The sequence below is a fragment of the Topomyia yanbarensis genome, chromosome 1 (genome assembly GCF_030247195.1).
Source record: "Topomyia yanbarensis strain Yona2022 chromosome 1, ASM3024719v1, whole genome shotgun sequence".
In the NCBI taxonomy this organism is placed as follows: domain Eukaryota; kingdom Metazoa; phylum Arthropoda; class Insecta; order Diptera; family Culicidae; genus Topomyia; species Topomyia yanbarensis.
Genome location: NC_080670.1, coordinates 39785 through 61216, shown reverse-complemented (window position 1 = coordinate 61216; position 21432 = coordinate 39785). Strand labels below are relative to the sequence as shown.

The 21432-nt window shown below is 34.5% G+C and overlaps 1 protein-coding gene across 5 annotated transcripts in view; it reads left to right on the top strand.

Moving 5' to 3' along the window:
* LOC131676509 (homeotic protein antennapedia) overlaps nucleotides 1–17742 on the top strand; it is a 121029-nt gene extending 103287 nt beyond the window's left edge. For all 5 annotated transcript variants that reach the window (XM_058955576.1, XM_058955575.1, XM_058955577.1 and 2 more), the window contains one exon: nucleotides 15807–17742. In XM_058955576.1, the coding sequence (XP_058811559.1) occupies nucleotides 15807–16054 (248 nt within the window). In that variant the 3' untranslated portion in view covers nucleotides 16055–17742. The remainder of the gene's footprint in view (nucleotides 1–15806) is intronic.
* The last annotated feature ends 3690 nt before the right edge of the window (nucleotides 17743–21432 follow it).

Sequence of the window (21432 nt, the reverse complement as noted above, 5' to 3'; positions counted from 1 at the left end):
AAAATTTAAGATTTTTGTTAAATGCAAGTGTAGGTAAGAAAATCAATACTTTGCTCTATTGGCCCCTAACGCGACATTATTGCCTGTCAGAGCGAATAGACAACCCGGACATTAAGTTAGGGCTTTTAAAATATTTAATTAAGTTTGTTGAGCGAAAATCATGGGATTTTTTAAACGATTCGGGACATTGTTAAAATACTACTGATTGATTTTTATGAAGATTTTTTTATTTCGAGGTTTTAACCTTAAGGTCATTCGCCTCTTCGGGTTAGAAAAATCTCTTATGAAAAATTTCTAACCCTATGTGCGGGGTCGGGACTCGAACCCAGATGCGCTGCGCACAAGGCAATCGATTTACCAAGTACACTACGCCCACCCCCACGAGGATTTTTCGAACGGTGCTTTTTCGCTTTCAAATATGGTCGCTTTCGAGACTTTCTCAGTTGAACCTTAACAAACGTTGTGACCTAACGCTGGAATGTGTCTTTGGAAGCTCATATATTTGTTAAGATGCTCTAAATATATACTTATGTTGCGCTAATCTACAGATTTTTAATCCAAGGTGTGAATGACAAGAGGAGTTAGATGCAATTCATTACACGGACAGATTTTCGCATGAATTGGCTCATAAAGCTACTTTTAATCATTTTTTCGCTAGGTATCGTCATATACCGTAATTTCAAATCTACAAACTAATCCTCTGATTTAAAGACTAGGTTTCATGAATATTTGGCAATAACTAACATTTACTCATGGTAGCAGCATAGGAAAAGTTATTTTGATTCTAGGTGAAGGATGCAAACCGTAACCGATGATTGTTTCAGAGGTGTTCAATTAAGTTCGATTTCTTAGGTATTTGCTTGTCAAAGCGCGGTGGAAAAATATGGAACTTTACCATAATGAGTGTTTGAAGGTCAATGAAGTTTTGATGATTAAATTTGTTTAATCAAATATTAATTTATTTGAAATCCTACTAGTTACCCTCTTGAAGAATCCAATCCTCGTTTATATTGACGAACCGTTGGTTGGCAGTGGATAAAAGAGCTTTTTGTATATTTGGTTCATCTTTTCAGCGTTTAGATTGTACACAAACAGGAACAATCGCCCAATCCTCTCCCTTCGCCTGTGAATAAACACTCTTTCTTTCCAATGTTATATTATTATTATGTTATAGAAATAACATAAGTCATCTTTGATGACTAGACTACAGATTATCTAAAATAACAAAATATCTATCTTGGAATCGTATGAATCTTTGTTGTATACATATGTATTCATCATATGTATATGTATTATTTCAGTGAGGGTCGAAATAATGACCATCACGCGTCACGGCCAGAAATTTTTGTGAAATCGTCTTTCAGCGCAAAACGCCTGCTGACACCACTTCCGGAAGTTAAAGGAAAAATGTAACTGTTGTTACCGGTCTCCATGGATCCATGAATCTGATATCACGTTAGAGATCATTCCTTAAAAATAAATGTGACATGTTGTGACATATGGAGGAGAGAAAGTAAATTATAACGTTACGTAACATGTTTTCTCAGTTTTTTTTTTCAAAGTATGTGTTACGTACCCCCCCCCCCTCCTCCCAAGGAGGGGGAGTCAATTTTTGCGTAACGCAATTTATGAATGATCTCTTAGTGGGTGAAACTTGCGAAAATTAAACAACGCCATTTCTTTAGAACTCCAAAGCTTTCCCTTTGTTTCCATTCATACTAGAATACACATTTGAATAATAAGTCAGAAACAGTTCAAGATATTTTTCTTTCCTGAGTTAATTTTGTTTTAATTCCTGCCTTAGTTTTTTGTGCCGTCCTTTTCCGCCTTAGTTCCATTTATTTTCACCCACAATACGCGGAAGAGTATTTTTCTTTTTGACAACATCAACCCGAAAGACGATAGCGCAATTCAAGAAACTCCCGTGAAGATGAATGAAAAAGTATTAATTTTAATTTCCGGCCATCTTCGGGCTTCACGCATTTTAAAAAATTACCCAAAATTTGCACCACCTCTTCGTTCCATAAAGCAAAATAATGCATGGTAAGTTCTTTATTTCTAGCTGAGTCAGTGAAAAGGGATTTTTTTCTGTTATCCGAAATTGCAGAAGTGTGTTTTGATACAATTAAAAGTCAATAACCACACACCCAGTCACGTAAGCCCACATCATTATTTCAAAACGAAATTATTTTTAAATTAACGTAACTTTCCCTCCATGAGAATCTGGGTTCATGAAGTTGATAATAACACAGCGGATGTGGAATTTCATTGCCCTTCACTCACGCTTTTAATTCACCTGAGGAGATGTACGAATGAAAAGGAGGAATATAAAACTAAAATGGCTTCCTAATGATTTTTTAATTTTAAGGTTCCCAAACCAGTCATCTTCTGTCTGTCGGCCCCGGTAATACAACCGACAATATGAAACAGGCAGTAGCCTCAAACTCAGACGGTTCCTCATCTTTGTGGCTTGAAATGGAAGGCAAAAACATCATCAGACTCTTATTTAATTTTGATTGACAGGTTTAAGCATTATTGCATTACTTTGAAGAAAAACGATAATTAATCATTGGTGCGTCATTTTGTTAGAACAGCACTGGCAATATGAGTAAGTAGAGTAAAAAATCTATAAGTGAATGAAGCGTATCCTATTGGTTGCTTCAGAGATGAAACGAAATTTGACCAATAACATGTACCTATGAAGCCATGTTAGTTTCTTTGCTGCTCTAATCGAATAAAAACCAAGCCTTGGTGTTACAATCCCATTGCGGAGCTACATCTTCAGTTCCAGTTGACTTTGGATGCGATTCCTAGCAATCATGACAAATGCGAACTAGTACTATGGTCCTATCGACACTAACAATATTTTAAAGCTGTTCAGAAATTCAAATTTACTCGAAAAGAATTATGATTCAGCACTTGTTTATTCTGTTTTTAATAAAATGACTTTCCGAAGATACTTACTTCTCTCACAAATACTTCCAGGTGTGCGGTTTCTATGTCTATTCGAATCTACTATTTGTTCACGGTTTCACAATAGGTCCAGAAATTGTAAATTTATTTTTAATGTAAAACCCGTATTTACCGGATATCCAACACGAGATGTGCGCATCGTCGTAATATTTGCGTTGGAACTAATAAAGCGAACATCTTGTTCATAGTAATCACATGATATTACACCCAAAACAGGTTTGTAAGAATCACCTTTTTAATTTGGGTAAATATCATCAATGAAATGTGAGCAGGCTATTTAGCAATAAAGAACAGGTAGCTTGCATTTTCAGTTATGTTTTTCGTGGGAAGTTTTTTTACTTTTCTCATATAGAAAGGATGTATGTGTGTATGTATTTTATAATGCCAGAGATGTCAGAGATGGGTATGGGAATTTCATTTGGATCGGAGTTCTGGTTCAGGAGCTACGGGTTGAAGAACACAGCAAATTCCCATTTAAACGGTATTTGTCGATCTAGATCACTAATGACTAATCAAAGTAGCTATGGCCACTTATGACGGCACTTAATGCCCCCGGGGAACTTGCCAAGTTTCTGGATTAATGTCATACCTATTTTCAGCGAATTCTTGACCGATTTTCACAGATTGGATTATAAGTATAAGAAACAATTCTCCCATTGAGTGTTATTGAATTTCTTTCAGATCCAAATTTTGATTATGGAGTAACAGGTTGGTTACTGCGGTCACATAAGAATTTCCCATATAAACAGGTAGTATTGCAAAGGTTCAAAATCTATTAAAATGGGCATAAAATTACTTCGTTTCACTTTCACAAACCATGTTTCAAATGGAAGATATAATATGCGCTTGGATGTTGCACTCCAGATACCCCCGTCCCTCTGACCACTCTCACGTCAATAACGAAGAACTCCTCCCGCCCTCGTCCCACCACCCTGAATTGAACTAATGCTGATTAGGCCAATCAAATATTAAATTTTTAGTTACAAATGTGTCGAAAATTTGCTCATCAGGTACATGACACTACAGGTCTCTCTTTAATTACCATATACCAATTCACTGCAATAACGAAGAGCATTACAATCCCGTACACATTTTGCAATGCATAGATATAACTACTAGTTTTATTTCGAAAATATCAAAGAATCCCAAAACATGGTTGTCCCATCCATAAGACATAGTGAAAAAGTAAATCTTGAACAGCGTTTTTGCTGTTTCTCATGGTGGGATTTATATGCATTTATAGGCGTTTGATCGATCTCTTGTCCCCTGTCTACTTTTATTGATGTATTTTGCAATTATAAATAATAATAATTAATAACAACAAAGATTTTTGAATACTATATTGCTTATGTATGGTGAACTTAACCTTTTGACACACACAAAAATTTATAAAGCAAAATTATTGGCAATTCTCTGAATCGATTGGTGTTCGAATAATGCATCCATCAATTAACAAACAAAGCTTTGGTTTTTGAATAGTTGGTTTTCTCACATTATCACAATGTTTTTACAAGAGTACGGATTATTTTATAGCGTACAGATGAAATACCAAAACATAGTAACACAAAATAATACCACACTTTTTGGGTCCAATTTTCCTAGATCGATTGACGATTAAACGACGCACATTCATTAATAAATAATAGCGCTACAGTTGTTCAAAATTATGCCACATTTTCGTGACGAGGATCGAATTTAACATATTAATTCAGCACCTAGCCCCAGCCATATATTCGAGTGAAGCATTTTCAATGCTAATAATGAATACAATTAAGAATATAATTGAAATAAATAACGCTAATAAATCTGAAAAATTCATAAGATGAGTTATATGAATAAAACTAATAAAACAAATAAAGGAAATAGAGAGAATAAAACAATAACGCAAATTAAATGACAATATTGAAATACGAATAACACCAATAAAATGAATATAATTAATAAATTTAGCTATTTATTTATTTATTAATTTATTTACTTATTTATTTATTTATTTATTTATCTTTTTATTTATTTATTTATTTATTTATTTATCTATTTATTTATTTATTATTTTGAAGTCTTCAGCAATCTTGGAAATTAATCTCAACTGACGTGTTGTTTTGGAAATAATCAGCGAGCGTTGTAAGTTTCGCTTCCACCTGCACTCATACACTTGATCGACTCTTGTAAAAATCATACCGTTAATGTTGTAATCGACGGCACAGGGCTAAAAATACGATGGTACATAAGAACTTGGCATTTTGTCACGCTAATAAAACAGTTTGTTTCTGGCACAAATAGTCGTTGCAAACGTTGTAGGCGCCAACAATCTGCTACAGTACGAACAACAAGGTACAGCTTCAAGTGAGCAAAATCTATTTAGCAGCCGGCTTCAAACAGCAATGCGATATCGTTAGCAAATAGTACCAATTGCAAAGGTTCTAAGTGACTCCCTTGTGGAACGCCAAACTTTTTCGAGAATTATGATGATATGCTGTTATCTAGTTTAACTTGAAGATTTTTTTCCAGACAGGTATGAATCAAACCACAACACAAATACTGCGACAAAACAACTTACACAGAAGTATTTTATGATCAATTTTATCAAATTCTTCTTTTTGCTCAGTGTAGATGACGTCCATCTGTATGCTAGCAACACATGTGGACGTGAAACTCGTTAAATTGTTTGTAACTGATCTCCTTGGCATGAGTCCATGCTGATTGAACGCTATGTAGTTATTTGCGCAGTCTACAATAGCACCACTCACCAGTGCTATGAAATTTCAAAATCAGTTACCTATTTCTGCTTGTATTTACCGAAACCGACATTCAGATTCAACGCCTCCCTCATTTATTCACTTTCCAACTGACTGAAATTTCATGCAGAATCGAATGCTTGAGTGCAGAGGAAATATAAATTCATTCACCAACCGAAGCATTCATTTGTTATTATGTCGACAGTTTGAAAGCAGAAGTTAGCATCTTCTACATTTTCGAGCATAAGTGAACTGCGTAATCTATATCTGGTGCACTTTTGATCAATAATCCCTCTCAGAACTAACATTGCAATAAAATTCACTTTGCTTCTGAAACCGAACATGTCCGTACCTAAAAGCGCTGCGTCGGGAGAATGAATGACGATGGAAATGAATCAATTTCATTCACCGCAGCGGGCATGAATTGAATTTCGTTTTCTTTCATGTTCATGCAGCGATGTCATTTTTTAAGCTCTGCCACTCACAATACCCTCAAATAGCTTCAAGAATGCTGAGAGACGGGTAATTCCACGATAATTCGCAGCATTTCGTTGCCATCGCCGATCACAATCCTTAGAAATGAAGAATTACTTCCAAACGCGAGGAAATTGAGCTTACTCAAACAAACGATTAAAAATTGAACCCAGCCAATGCATTGATAGAACGAAGAATGAAAACTGTGGGGAAACTTTCTGGCCCCGGAGCAAACGAGCATTTCAGTTTAATAGCTACCTGTTTAACCAATTCTGGGGTAATGGCGAAAGTTCCCAAATCAATCATACGGTTGGGAACATCTAAAGCAGTATTTTCGACTCCTTGTCTCGATGTTAAGTTGCTCGAGAAAACACCAGCGAAAAGCCAACAGTTTACATGACACCGACAGCGACGTTGCAACCGTATTTTCAAGAAAGGCATCTACAGATATCGACGAGTTTTGCCTTTTCGAATTCACAAAGCGCCAAAAATTTCAAAGATTACGTCGCCAAATAGTATGCCTTCGGAGTGCATAAGTTTTGTACAAACATGCATTTTAAGAACGGTATGAGTTGACAGAGCGATGAAAGTTACAAGTATTTACAAAGGTTCGTCGGCGAAGAACACCAGAATTAGATAATTAAGTCAATCATATGAGCAATGAAATCGAATGAATAAAATGAATAGAAGAAATCAAACCAACAAAAATATTATCATAAGTAAGCTAACCAAAATTGACGAAAAAATCCGTACACCGAAGTGCAATCGTTTACCATGCTCAGGCAAATGGTTCGGGTAATTATGTAATTCATAATTAAAATTAATAGTATCAATAAACCGACTAAATCCAAAAAATGAAATGAGAAAAATGAACAAAATGAAATAAATTTATTGAATAAAATAAAATAAAATGAAAACGAAAAAATTATTTAAATAATAAACAAAAGCGCCAAAATATTAAAATTAATAAACGAACTGTGTGAACACAATTAATGAAATGAGTTATTAAAATAAAACGATTGAAAATGATGTAATGATTGTGACAAACAAAATGAAGATTATGAAACAATGTATATAGTGAACAAAATGACAAACATATATAAAATGAATACGAGTAATAAAAAGAAATAAAGGAATAAAATAGAAATCATACCTAATGTTAAGACAAAATTACATTAATGATTTAAATAAAATTAATAAAATTAAAATTAATAAAATGTCTCAATTCATTACAATTTAAAATGTGTATAAAAGGATTGAAATTAATTCTATGAATTAAATAATTGGAATTGATTAGATGAATAAAAATAATAAATGATAAAATAAATGAAACGAGTAACATTAATATAATGCTCAAAACCAATAATGTGAATAAAATGAATAGTGTCAACACAATGAATTGAATGAGGGAAACGAAAAAAAATGAAGAAAATCAATAGAATGACTCAAATTAAAGAAACAAATAAAGTCAATAAAATGTATAAAAAGAATGAAATGAAATAAAAAATTAAAAAAATAAACTGACCAAAATGACTTTACAAAATAAAATGGATAAACATGATAAAAATAATGAAAGGAATAGAATTAAATAAATGAATTAAATAGAGTAAACAAAATAAATAAAATGCATCAAGCGAATAAACTGAAAACGACGAACTTGAAGTTTGGTGTACATCACAGTCACTTCAGCCGACTAAATAAAGTTACTATGAGCCTGACAGTGTTTCGATTACAATTACTCACCTTCTTCTTTTTTGGGTAGCGTTGTTTATCTTATTTGGTGTTTCAACTTTATATAAGAGCCCCAATTAATGATCAGGAAACTTTGTTTGGTTCCATTTTGGGTTCCAACCAACTGTGCGAAATTTGGGGTTTATTGTTTATGGCCTTGCATTCCCTTTTGCATTTGAAATTTTTATGGTAATGAATAGGAAAAAATACTCTTCTGCAATTTCATGACTAGAGCTCACAGTATAGTATGTGGATGCAAAAACTAGGAAGTGTTCGGCAACATGTTATCCTGAAAAAATATTATAGCTGTTCGAAATATGTTAGGTTTGGTATTTACCTAATATAACGTCATTTCAAACTGAAATAACTTTTTTCAAGTGATTTTTTCATGGCATTTGTTAAATTCATTGTTGGAAGTTTTAAATTGAAATAACTATCATGTCTCTTGTCTTGTCTGGGGTTGCTTGATAATAATCTTTAACTCAAACCATAGAAATTTGAACAATTGTTATATTTTTGCATAAAACTTTCTTCATCAAAGCTGTTATACATTTTCTGGGCTATACTTTGACGTACCTAATAATTTGCATACTTCAGGTTAAAATATACTTTATAGAAATGAGAATGCAAAACAGTTGATTTTCTAATACTAATTGTTAATTTCATATTAAATGCGAGATTGTAGGCCATAACCAATCGACCCCAAATTTTGAATAGTTGTTTGGGACCCCAAAATTTACCAGAAATGTAGTTCCTAAAAATACCATGTTGTCCCGCCCTAATGATGCAAACACAAAAAATATGATGTGGTACATGAATGGCTTATAACCTTGCATCATATAGACTTTAATATTTAGTTTTCGAGCAATGCAGGGTCCGAAATCTTGATCTGATTTATAAAATGAGAGAGAATACGTGTGCTCCTTCAAGTTATACACTAAACTATAGTTCGAAAGTCGAAATGAAAAGAAAGCCATGGTAAATCTCCGATCAACATGGGGAACGTGCCATTTGAGCCAGACGGTACTGATTCCTGAAATACTAAGGGGCCCCCAGAACTGGACTCTCAGGGTGCCGAAAGTGTTTAAGTCCCCAATATAGCTACTTCATCATTTGAAAGCTTGAAAACTAAAAAAAACTTACTAAAGGAGGGGGAGTAAAAAAACCATTTATTTTGCGATTTTTTTAGAACTTTTGGGGAAGCGAATTGGCGTGCATTATAATGTATCATTTTAATAACATTTTGTATTCTTTTCATGCAAAAATATCCACAAGCGACTCGGTGATGAAGACTTTTGTAGAACATCTCTGAAAAAACACGATTTGCGGTGATAACTGCCATTCCAAAGCTACTTAATCGATTTATTTCAAATTTTGCATACACATTCTATGTAACAAATACCTAATTTCTACGTTGAGTTTTTGAAATGATTTTTCAATTGGGGGTTTCTACAAAAAGCTTCGTCACCGAGTCGCTGGTCGATATTTTTGCATGAAAAAATTACAGAATATTATTGAAATGATACATTAAAATACACAAAATTCTCGCTTCTCAATTCGCTTCCCAAAGTTCTAAAAAATTCGCAAAAAAGGTAATTGTTTTCTTGCCTAAACCCTTACTTCCCTTAAGCGACAAAATTGACATTAACTTTCTTCCCGTGTCACTTCTAGAAAGTCCTTATCCTGCTTATCCTTGCCTAGTAGGTAGCAGACTTCTATTGCAGCAGACAGTATCACAAAAAAGGATTCCTTGTGCTTCCTGCCGTCGTCACAGTAGATTTGCTCTAGTTTTAACCGATTGCTTTTGTGCTAGCGGGTTTACTTTTCAAGCCTATTTCTAGAAGGATGACCCCTTGTGGCGTTTGGCCTAGCCGATTTTTGCATAACCGTAGGGTTTGATTTTGCAAGACTGGATCATAGCTGTGAAATCGGTCATATATTCTCAACCAAATTCTCTTTGGTTACCTTCTGTTTTAGGGTAAAAATTTGCATTCAATTGTTCGAGTGGGTGCTCTGTAATTTATGGCGTAATTTACAGCTTTCTATGCCGTTTGACATGAAATGCAAATTACGCTTCAAATCTTACACATGTCAAAGTAGAATTTCCTCGTGTTTGATGATGCTTTGAAAAAGGTAAAATCAGTCTTGTCCGATACTAACAGCGGAACGGTGTTCGACAGATTCTGATAGCGTGACGTGAAACGGTATCGGTTTCAAGTCCTCTAAAGAAGATATCCTATCAATTAGTTTCAAGATTATTGTGAAATATCCACCTTGCATTAACCAAGTGAGACATATTTTCATTGAGAAATTGTATACGGTGTGTAGTATAGCCTGAAAATCTCTTCAACGAGAATGCAGGGGTGTGTTGTGGCTCCAAAGTACAAGTGCGATCAACCCCTCAAATGTGGTCACTAATCAAAGAGTCTATATATGGCACATTTGTCAGTCAACAGTCTGCTCCTTGAAGAAAGACACCTATTCAAGATTATATCGTACAGGTAGGCATGTTTTTAGATGGCAAGTTTGTAGTTAACCAATTTATTATGGTCTATACTTAAATGTCTGAAAACATTCAACAAACATTTCTGTAGATATCTTTTGTATAAAAATAATATTTTTGCTATGGAAAACTTTGACAACATCCACATCAACCAATTATATAGAGCCTTGGCTTCGATCAACCACATTCAACGAGCATACAATTTATATCGACGCCTACTGTTAGCCACGCTGAAGGAAATAGCATCCCCTTTATAGGCTTGAGAAGTTGCCAGAGAATCATGAAAGGAAATCCTGAAAAATATCTTTTCATTGTGTTTTAGATGTAGATAAATGAGAGTACAACACTTCATGTGTATGCTATAAATGTCATAAAAGAGAAAACTATTGAAGGGAACGAAGGAAATCCTATATCGATCGACATAGACGCGGTGTTCAGAATCAGCCTAATCCTATAAGAGCAGAGCTACTACGAATCACACCCACTCAATGGTGAAAAAAATGCGTTGGAACATTTCTCATTGACTGTTGAAAACTGTGAAAATGAATGAAAAACTTCCACACAGATGCCGGTTGAACAGTTGAGCACACTTTTCCGCTTTCGCTTCTTCTAAAAGTATGATGCTTATTTGGATTGAAGAAGTAAAAGATGCCAAAAGCGGAAAATGAGATAAACAAAGAATAAATCCAGCTTTCCCCCGGGTTTGTTGTTGTGCTGAGATGAGTCGGGAAATGTTTGAAATATTAGATTTTTCCTTTCACGTGCCTCTCTTGAAAGAATGCATTTTTCATACTATGCATCGAAAGAAAATCATTTATCATATACAACGGCCTTGAAACGTGAGAATGTGAAGACGTTTGAACCTTAAAAGCACATTGAAAATTGGTACTACTGAAAATCATATCGACGGTTTACTAAATCTAATCATAATGTTTGAAAACTACCCTTCACTTCTCGAGACGACAACAAATGGTCGTAATTGAAATCGTCGCCATGCGCTGAAAATGCAAAGTAGATGAAGGTAAAATTTATTATTGATCGTTATCTTCTTCTTTTAAGCTTGAAAATTGTGTACGCCTGCGGTCCTCAGAGTGCTACGACAAAACCAATGAGGGTTTCCTTCTCGCGATTTCTTCCCAGCTAAATTTTCCTGTGGTTCACATAATACGACCTGCAAAACAACGCCATCCAAGGGAGGGGAAAAGGACACCAGTTGTTTTAGAATTACGAGCAACTTGTTGATGAGAAATTTTCCTTCAACATATTACACTTTTACGGACGTGGTTGTTTTCGAAATCTTGTTATCGTAAAATCGTAAAACTTTTGGTTCATTACAACACCGAACAGAAATATATTTCTGATCGCTCTCGTACCGAGCCATGATTGACGCTCAACATTATCTATTAATTGTATTCAAATTGTGCATCATTTATTTCATCGTTCCTACGCTTGGTACTGACCTGAGTCGTCCCCTTGAATTAAGAGATTAAAATTGAAAACCAGAAAATACTTTTTCTCATATTTACTCATTCATCGTTTCCTAAATACTAAATCGCCTTTTGGTGGTGGAATAAAATTTCAATTTATAATAACCATTAATTTTCTCCTAGATGGAATGTTGATCCGACTAAGGCGGAAAAGAATAATACAATAAAAGAACAAGAGATTTCCTTATCAACATTTTCGAAGATGATTTTTCACCTTTCGATAAACCTAATTCCAAGTATGAAAATGAAAGAGAAAATAGTATGCATTGAGCCCACAAGGATTGTCTCGTGAACCGCAGGAGGTTTCACTTCAGCTCATTCCTGCGAACAGAAAAGACACAGGAACGTGGATGAAGGTAATTTCCTTGCTCCCACTGGCACTGGCTCCACCATCCGGACACCGATGAAAAATTACGCTAAGAGACAGTTTGAAAAATGTCTTAATTTCAATTCCAACATTATCATATTATTTAGAGATTTTTTATATAGAATTCTTTACAAGCCAGTGCTCATTTTGCTGGCCTCAACGGTGTACGTTCGTGTCGCTGTTCGGATAGTTTATTGTTAACTTTTTTTCTCTTCTTACTCACTTTTGTCAGACTGGTAAGTCGCCTGCGACACACCTTCGCGTTTATTTTTTTACAAGCCATAAGTCGTTGCTGTTATCGTATTCACCTACCATCAACTCAAAGCTGATGCTAAACCAAAGTTCCACTCTATAATAGCCAAATGAAAAATCATTTCGATGTTTTCGTTTGACATTTGAATCAATCATTAAAGTTGGATGTTTTGGCATTGACCACGATGTTTTGTGTTTCTTTAAAATCGTTCGATCGAATCATGAATTTTGCAATAAGTTTTTCATAATAAACAAAAAAGATTTCCGCTACTTGTGTACAAGTGACACACATGTACATATTTAATGTCAAATTTATCGAAGCATAAAAGCGATGCTAACCCTACTTAGCACCATAGAAAACAAAAAGTCGCAAGAAATTGAGATGTAAAGCAGAATTGATTGCAATCATTAGTTACATACATGGAGCATACTCAATCTTATACGAATACACTTCGACTCTCTCAGAACGAATCCCTAGAGTTGCACATATACCAGAATACCTTATTTATTTCTTATTTAAGAATCGATTTTTCCTTGAAACTGGATCTCTTGTTTCTTTGGCAATACTTTCCTCATACGCCAGTTGATCTGGAAAAAGGCCATTGAGTGGTTTATAAAAATGATTCAGGTCCACTACAAAACAATTTAGATCTACACACCTATTTTAAATTTTTTATTTATTGAGGCTGTAATCTTAGGGTCATTCATCTCTTTTTTCTTGTTAGAAAACCTTCTAAACCTATGTGCAGGGTTTAAAAATCGAACCCACGCGAGCAAGCGTACAAGGCTATCGACTTACCGACTACGCTATGATCGCCCCCATTTTAAATAAATTTAGATTTTAACATTGTGAAATGAAATTAAATTTAAAAATAATAATTTTAAATAAATATAAACATAGAATTCAATGAATCCTTAATGTAATCGAAAGGTTGAAATGTTCACGATGTTCAACAAATAGCTTTTATATACGAGATGTTATTGATTTATCTAGAAGATATTTGTAAAATTTGTTCTATAAAAAGGATGACTTTTCGCTATGCTTGTTTGAGATTCGTTGAGATTAATCTTTACGACCCACAGTGATCACCTTCCATACAAAAGTCGGACAAAACCTCAAAAGTGGCCCGAATATGATGAAAACTTCACATTAGGGTAATTTTGTGACGCTAAATTCATATTTGAAGTTTATTTTTTGTTTTCTTTATTACCTCAAAATTTTGGCGCTTAGGGTGGTTCGAAAATTTATTATTTACGAATATAAAGTGCACTATATTCGAAAATTAATTATCAAAAAATTAGGTGTGGTGATTTTTTTAGCAGAATACACATTTTTTAAATTGTTGATAATGATAAGACACATCTATAAAATATGTTACGAACCCTGGGTAATCAAAGGCTACCATGCGGCTCCTACAGACGTATTATGAAAAATCACCTTTTTCATACCTTGGGGCAGAAAGGGGCAAAACAAGATATTCGTTTTAGGAAAGTACACTAATTGTCAAGTATCATGAACAACAAGCGATCTTTCCGAACCGTTTCAAAAAAAGTACAGCCAGTTTTAACATTATAACTTTAAATTATTGCACTATTTGTTATTTGTTTTTCATGTCTGAGCGAGAAGAAAGGCTTGTATCGACTAAATCGAATGGCAGCTATAAGGCCAGCGAATAGCCTTTCAAATGAAATCAGTTCGACCCCAATAGACTCTATCCAACCTGTTAAGAAACAGAGAAAAATGTTAAATCATGAAAAATCTAAAATAATATTTTGAGGTTTTGTCCGGGTATGCGACACTGTGCGACAGTGAGAATTTCGAGACTGGTACTAAACTATAAGAATTTTTTTATTCAAAATGATAATACAGTTTCTCGAGAAATTCTTCATACTTCGGAAAATTTTCAAATGGTATTTCTTCATAGTTTGCGTTATTAGTATATGTGTAAATACTGCGGGAATATTTTTTACCTACATCTTTTATATATGTATTATCAATTCCATGTTTGCCAGAACTAGCAGGGTAAAAACAAGATACAAGAAAAAACTTACACATATAACTACAGTGAGACTTCAAGGAAACCATGAGATGAATAATAATAGGAATGCTTGTCAATGCGAAGAAGAAAACTTAAGCCAGCGAGAAACCTTATGCGAAAGAGCAAGCCTTACCGACAAAAAGGAAAGTGGGAAAAGCAGGACTTGAACACCCATGTCAAAAGATTTGACAGCTGACTGGAACATGAACAACCGTCCCACTCTGTACTGGAGAAAACGACAAAAACACGCCGCCCCGAATCCAACGCACGAACATTGGGTTTTGGACGCGGTTGCAGATAATCGAAAAAGAAGAACTCAACCCCAGAGGGGGAACTTTGAGACAGGATGAGGGATTCCTTTTGAAAGTTTTTTGTGCTCATCTAAGGTGGCTAGCTAGATTGAAGCCAATTTTGTGATGAATAAAAATGTGTTCTGGTACCCTTCGCAGCCGTAACCACAAAAAAGTTGATTTGAAATTCAAAAACAACTTTTTCGGGTTTTGCTGGAAATGCCGCTTCGAATGATGAATAAGCAATTAGAATTTCATCCTTAGGTACTCGAATGGACCGGCTCTATCTATCACGCTAGAGTTTGAGCAGCGAAAAAACGGCATGTAATCAAGAAAATAGGCATGGAAAATCATTAAATTGGTTAAGCTCTAGTAACAATTTTGGTGTTGGAAACTGTTGGTTTTGCTATGATTACCAAATAATTATTAGCTGAAAACCTATTCACATTCGGTTTTCATGATTTGAATTGTTTAGGGAAATAAGAACGACTAATTACGCTTTTCTATCGTTACGCACACTCTTCTTCAAATTGATTGTGCAACATTGAAACACTTTAACCAAAAGATACAACGGAAATAAAACCGGGAAATGAAGAAAACACTTCTTTATGTCCACACATCTAATTAAAGAGGATTTTGACACCAAATTAATTTTCATTAAATTTCAACGTTTATTAATTCCGCTCTTCTTTCGTTCTAACGTTTTGCGCTTTCTGCCGACCACAATTTCATGTGGAACCGAAGCACAAAATACAGAAATACATCACCTGATAATTCGTTGTTGTGCACGGTTCTTTTCTGTGAGGGAGCATCGAATCTTTTAATCCGTTTTTTCCTATTTATATTTGTATCGTTAGTTTGGTATCACTGGTTGCATTAATTCTAGAGCTCCTTCTTTAAAATTCTGTTTTACCACAAGTATCTAACATATAGGTATTTTTTTTTCTTTCAGAACGAAAACGTGGCCGACAAACATACACCCGGTACCAAACTCTAGAACTTGAGAAAGAATTCCACTTTAATCGATATCTGACCAGGCGGAGGAGGATCGAAATCGCCCATGCACTATGTTTGACAGAACGTCAGATCAAAATCTGGTTTCAAAATCGAAGAATGAAGTGGAAAAAGGAAAACAAGACAAAGGGTGAACCAGGTTCCGGAGACGAGAATGACATGACCCCGCCGCAATCACCGGCGTAAACAACTGTCCTCATCTCTAACTAGCTTTTAAAGTACTAGCAATTTCTGTAAAAGTTTCCTCCTTTAAGTACAGTGAAGTCATTTTTATTAAGTTTACAAAGTAATTATCGTCACGCTCATTTTCAAATTGTTTCTTTAAAATTGAACTTTGAAAATCTAGATTTTTTCCTAATTTTTCAAGCAGTCGCCAAGCATACGCATTGATCAAAAGTTAATCTTCTTAAGGACATGTTTACTGTATACAGGAAAACATGTTTACTAATTTATTATAAACATAATAAGAAGAAAAAGCAAAACAACTCATGTGACCTCAGAACTAATATTAATTTAGAATTACAAGATCTATACATTCAACAAAACAGATCACAGGCTAAAGGAAACAGAGAAAAATTAAAAGAAATGTGTGAAATAATTGTGCAATGAGCAGAAACTCTTTTATCAGTTTTAGATGAAAGGTTACTATTTGAGGAAGAACAGAAGAAAATATTCTAATAATACACGTACAAAAGTGCTTGAATATTCGAAAAAAATAAAAAAAAATAATGAGGAATAACAAATCAAAAAATTATATCAAGTACTTGGCAAGTCTTTGTTCTTATTTAGCTTGCAATAGGACATTACTTCTTTAGGACATTTCTGTTTCCGAAACCATTCATTTTGACCCCTTTCGGGGTGATTTTAACCTCACTCATAGCAAACGATAGGTGAAAGATAATACCCAAACCAACTATACCAAAGGCAATAGTTTAATTTAATCACAATCATTTGCATTCATTTTATTTAAATCTCGCAGTATAGGAACAGATATAATTTATTTGATTTTTACTGTTGTTACTCATTCATACGTGCCCATAAAAACTAAATTCCGAGAAATTTTTTTCTCATGTGTATTATAATATGCTCTATATTATAGCAATACAGTCGGATCCCAGTGATGAAAGTTAAATTTCCAACTTGAGTTATAATTGTCTTTGACAGGTTTTATTTGCATAATTAGGCACAAACGAGTTAAGAAAGAACTCATCAAACATCTATATACGAAAGGCGGTATACGACTCTTGTAGGAAAACTGTAAAGTAACCAGTTTAGATATATCTTACAAAAAACATCATTCATACTATTGGCGATAGTTTGACAAAATAAAATCAGATCATACCGGTGTAAAATATCCGCTGGATTTTGGAAAATTAGGATACGTAAACAAAATATTGTGATTTTTTCTGAAGCACCACCCATTGTTTTCGGGGCTGGTAAAAAAAAATTGCTGCAGATGCAACAAAAATACGTAAACAAGGTGAAATGTGTATTTATAATGTATACAAAACCTAATTCATGAAAAATAGAGTATGCGTAAAACACATGACAGTAGCCTATAAGGATTGTGTAATTAATACAAACATTACTAGAAAGAAAGATGCAAGTCCCAAAAATGTAAGTGAATATAATGTAATAACATACGATTGCAGATGATGATAACGATGTACGTAAAAAAATATATATATATATATAATCATAATTGGTACGGGATAAAGCTACAGAATTAAGACATAAATATAAAATTATCTCGTTAAAAGGACAAACAACTATGTTATGAATAAATGAGATCCTACGATACTTTGAATATGAGATAATGTATTGTAACAAACTTTGTAAATACCTGACCCACACAAACTGGACAAGTAATAAACAGAAAGATAAAATTATATAAGTAGGCTTATGGCACACGTTGTATCGAAGCTGACAATGCCCTGATTTTTTCTTTCTTACAACAGCATAAACAACATGCAAAAATTCAAGTCATCGTTAATCATTGCAAGAAGACTGATTTTAAATTCAATAGTCAATATACAATTTTACGGTTTTGATTTTTATTGAATATTTTTCAAATGACAACTGTTTCATCGATATATTGGACAATTCGTCGAAAGTCGCATACAGTTGTATTTTCAACAATACGACCACACACATTCACCTGATCGACTGTTTTGGTCGTTGTAAATAAGAGTGAGAGGTCAATAGTTTCCAAACTATAGATTTGAACTCTTCACTCAAAATATGCACGTCTGGGGGCCATTATGAAGTGGGATCTATCCAAGTTTGTACCCGCCTAATCGTGATTTTTATTCTACATTTCCTTCTGCCGGTCCTTGCTTGCGCCGTCATAAACTTACAGGTTGGGTTGGCATCGACAAGCATAGGTAAAATAAGCAACTCGTTATGCCGTATCAAAATTCAGACAACGAAGTGAAGCGGCTCGCTTGTATCTATCTTGTTATTTGCATTGAGCTACCAAGGCATTCCTGGTTTAGCTAAACGAAACAAAGCCAAAGCAACTCATCGATTGAATCGATCTAGGCACACGATCACTTGTTCCTAAAACATATGCTTCCTCGGTTTGTGACTATATTTCTCTCTCTTCTTTCTTCGCTTATTTCGCACCTTACGTCTCATTCGAACACCGAAGCCCTGCCCTTTGTATAGTATTTTTAAGACGAAGAACCAAATAAATCGAAGCCTTTTTCAGCGGAGACAACAATGTTTGAACAATGGACCACGTTTTTTACAACTTTTCCAAACATTCTATTCACGGGTGAAACATTGTCCCTCTTGTGTATTTATTTTGACCATTCGAAAGTAATATTTCTGTGCATGTGTATCGACCTAATAAATCTTCAAATCAAATTGAACCTATGCATGTTAAGTGAAATTTCACCTTTCGTTACTAAAAACAGATTGAACAAATGATACCAACGGCTTCGATTTAATTGAACAATTTCTTCCGAGTTTTCTTATTTCACAGATCATCAACCGACGCCTTTTTCATGTCAGGTTGTATAGAAACTTTGAATCTGATTTGTCGATAAGCGGAAGTGGCTGAGGTGAAAAAGCTTTTGTTGCAGCAATATTTGACAAAGCATTGAATACACGTTGTTCCGTGATTTGCACAAGACAACCCCCTATCAGTGCGTTTGACAGTGCTCATTGAACGAAGGAAACAAGTTACCTTTTCCCAGACTAGTTTGAGTGTTGCAGTGTTTGAGAGTATTTTAGCACAACAACGGTAAGTACTATATTATAGATACATATAAAGATATTAAAGTGGTAAAACTGCTTCGGTTGCGGTTGAGTTCATTATTTTTTTTTTCTTAAAGTAGCATTAATGCTAACGACTTGTTAACTTGTAAGGTACCGTACAACGGGAAAAGATTGCTTTTATTTTAAAAGGTGTTTGGACAACTTACAATCCAGCAGAAGTTATTTGTTGTATTTTTATAATAAATACTGGAATAAACAGATCTAAAGTGATCAAATTGTTTGGTGATATATTTCGTCTAGTTATCAACATAAAATAGAGCTATCGTTCCGTTATAGACAAGTGCACATTTTTGACTGTTAATAGCGTAGCTTTGTGGCATCTCGAAAGAAAAAAATGTTTGGGGAAGATACAAAGGACTTTTTCGGAAAATAAGTTGAAATTATTCGTTAATCAACAGCATTCGTTGAATTTCTTTGCATATTCATAGTTACAAATGGACACAATTACTATATATTTTTTGAACTGTTTGAAAAGGTGGACATTAATTAACCCTCTACAGTTCAGATTTTTGTCTAAAATATTGTACAAAATGACAAAATAATCACGGTTTTTGAAAGTGAAACATGTTAAGAGGAGTTTTGTGTGGATAATTTTAATAGAAGCTCGTCTTATCGCATATTCACAAAACCAGTACCATATGATCAAAGTTACTCCGTAGAACCAACGATAACCCGTTTTGCAGTATAAAATGCAGACGAACATGATAGAATCTCTGGCTCATTATTACACAATTAAACAAAAGTTAAGAAAAGAACGCGAAATAACGAAATACTTCGGATAAATCTGCTCCTAAATCATCAACTTATCCTTAATAAATCATAGTTGACACTCATCAATAAAGTAGATATTTTGAAATAGAAAAAAGGATAGTTTAAGATAACGTCGGTAGTATGAGATTTACTACTTTTACCTTTGTTAGCTAATACAATATTGATTTTTTTCCATTCTTATATATTCTATAATAAACTACAGCTTTTATTCGTAAAAACTCTTGAATACATCGGAAGAGTATTTATAATATTTTAAGACCGTTTCGGATTGTTCCAACAAAGGAGTTGTCATACATAAGCCATACCTGTTATGAGACTACCAAACTTTGCTAGTACATAGTTACCACAGCAGCTATGGGGTAATGATGGTTTTTCAGACACAAATGCCGCGTATAAACGACAATTTAATTAGCTTACCAATAGCCTAACAAACAACTTCCATTTTTCCTCGATATCAAGTTGCAATTAAAAAAACATTAAGGTACAAGCGAGTATGACTACCTCGCTGCCCCCTCTTCTTTGCACTGGTTTTATATCATTCAACTTTGTTTAATCATTACGTTTTCTTTCATCCTGCATAAGACGCATAATGATTACGGTAGTTGGTAACATGTCTTTCATTTTGATCATCAGTGTATGTTGAGCTTCATTTTGCTTGGCCCTAATGGACGCGATCTTTTCCACTGGTATTATTATCTAATACTAATCGAAGCATAGGACAACTACTAAGGACTACCGTCGAAATAAAAAGTAGTGGTGAACTTTTTCTACCAGTTGTTGGAGGGCGAACTTTTCCATCATTTATTTTCATTCTCACATTTTCGAGAATTTTTCACCGTCCTGCTTTTTTGTGGATTTTTTCCCACTAAGGGAGTTCTCCATCCTACATTCCTATTTATCTCTCTCGTCGACTCCGGTACGATATCCAAAACGGAAAACTTTCCCCTGAAACATTTTTCTCGTTACATTCAGGAAACATAGCTCCAGCTAGTTCCACTAGACCCTGTAACGGGATGGTTCTGATTCTGACAAGCCCGTCGTCCCTGGGATGGTGAACTCACCAAGCGTAACAGACCCAGTACCATAACGCTAACGATATAGGAAGAGAAAAGGTGAAGCGAGAAAAAATGAGTCGGGCAAGAAGATGACTTTTTCCACTCCATCCGCCTCCGGTATACACACTGGGAGTGGAAAAGTGCAAAATAAAATATACACCCAGCCCCAACAGCATTAATCCGAATGACATTTTCAGTTTTTCGCTTTCCGTTCTTTCCAATCCATCAATGTCACGGAGAAAAAATGTTACTATGTATTTTCTATAATATAGAATAATTCTTCTGCCTTGGTTTTTCCCTTCGATCAAATTTTTTCTACCATGGTTGGGCAATACGAATGAAGGAAATTTCTTCATCACCCTCATCCAAACACTGTCCCAGGAGCAGGACGTATTGTGCGATCCATCCATCCGTCGTTCCGCTGTCGTAATGTACAATGATAACAGAATTCGAGCA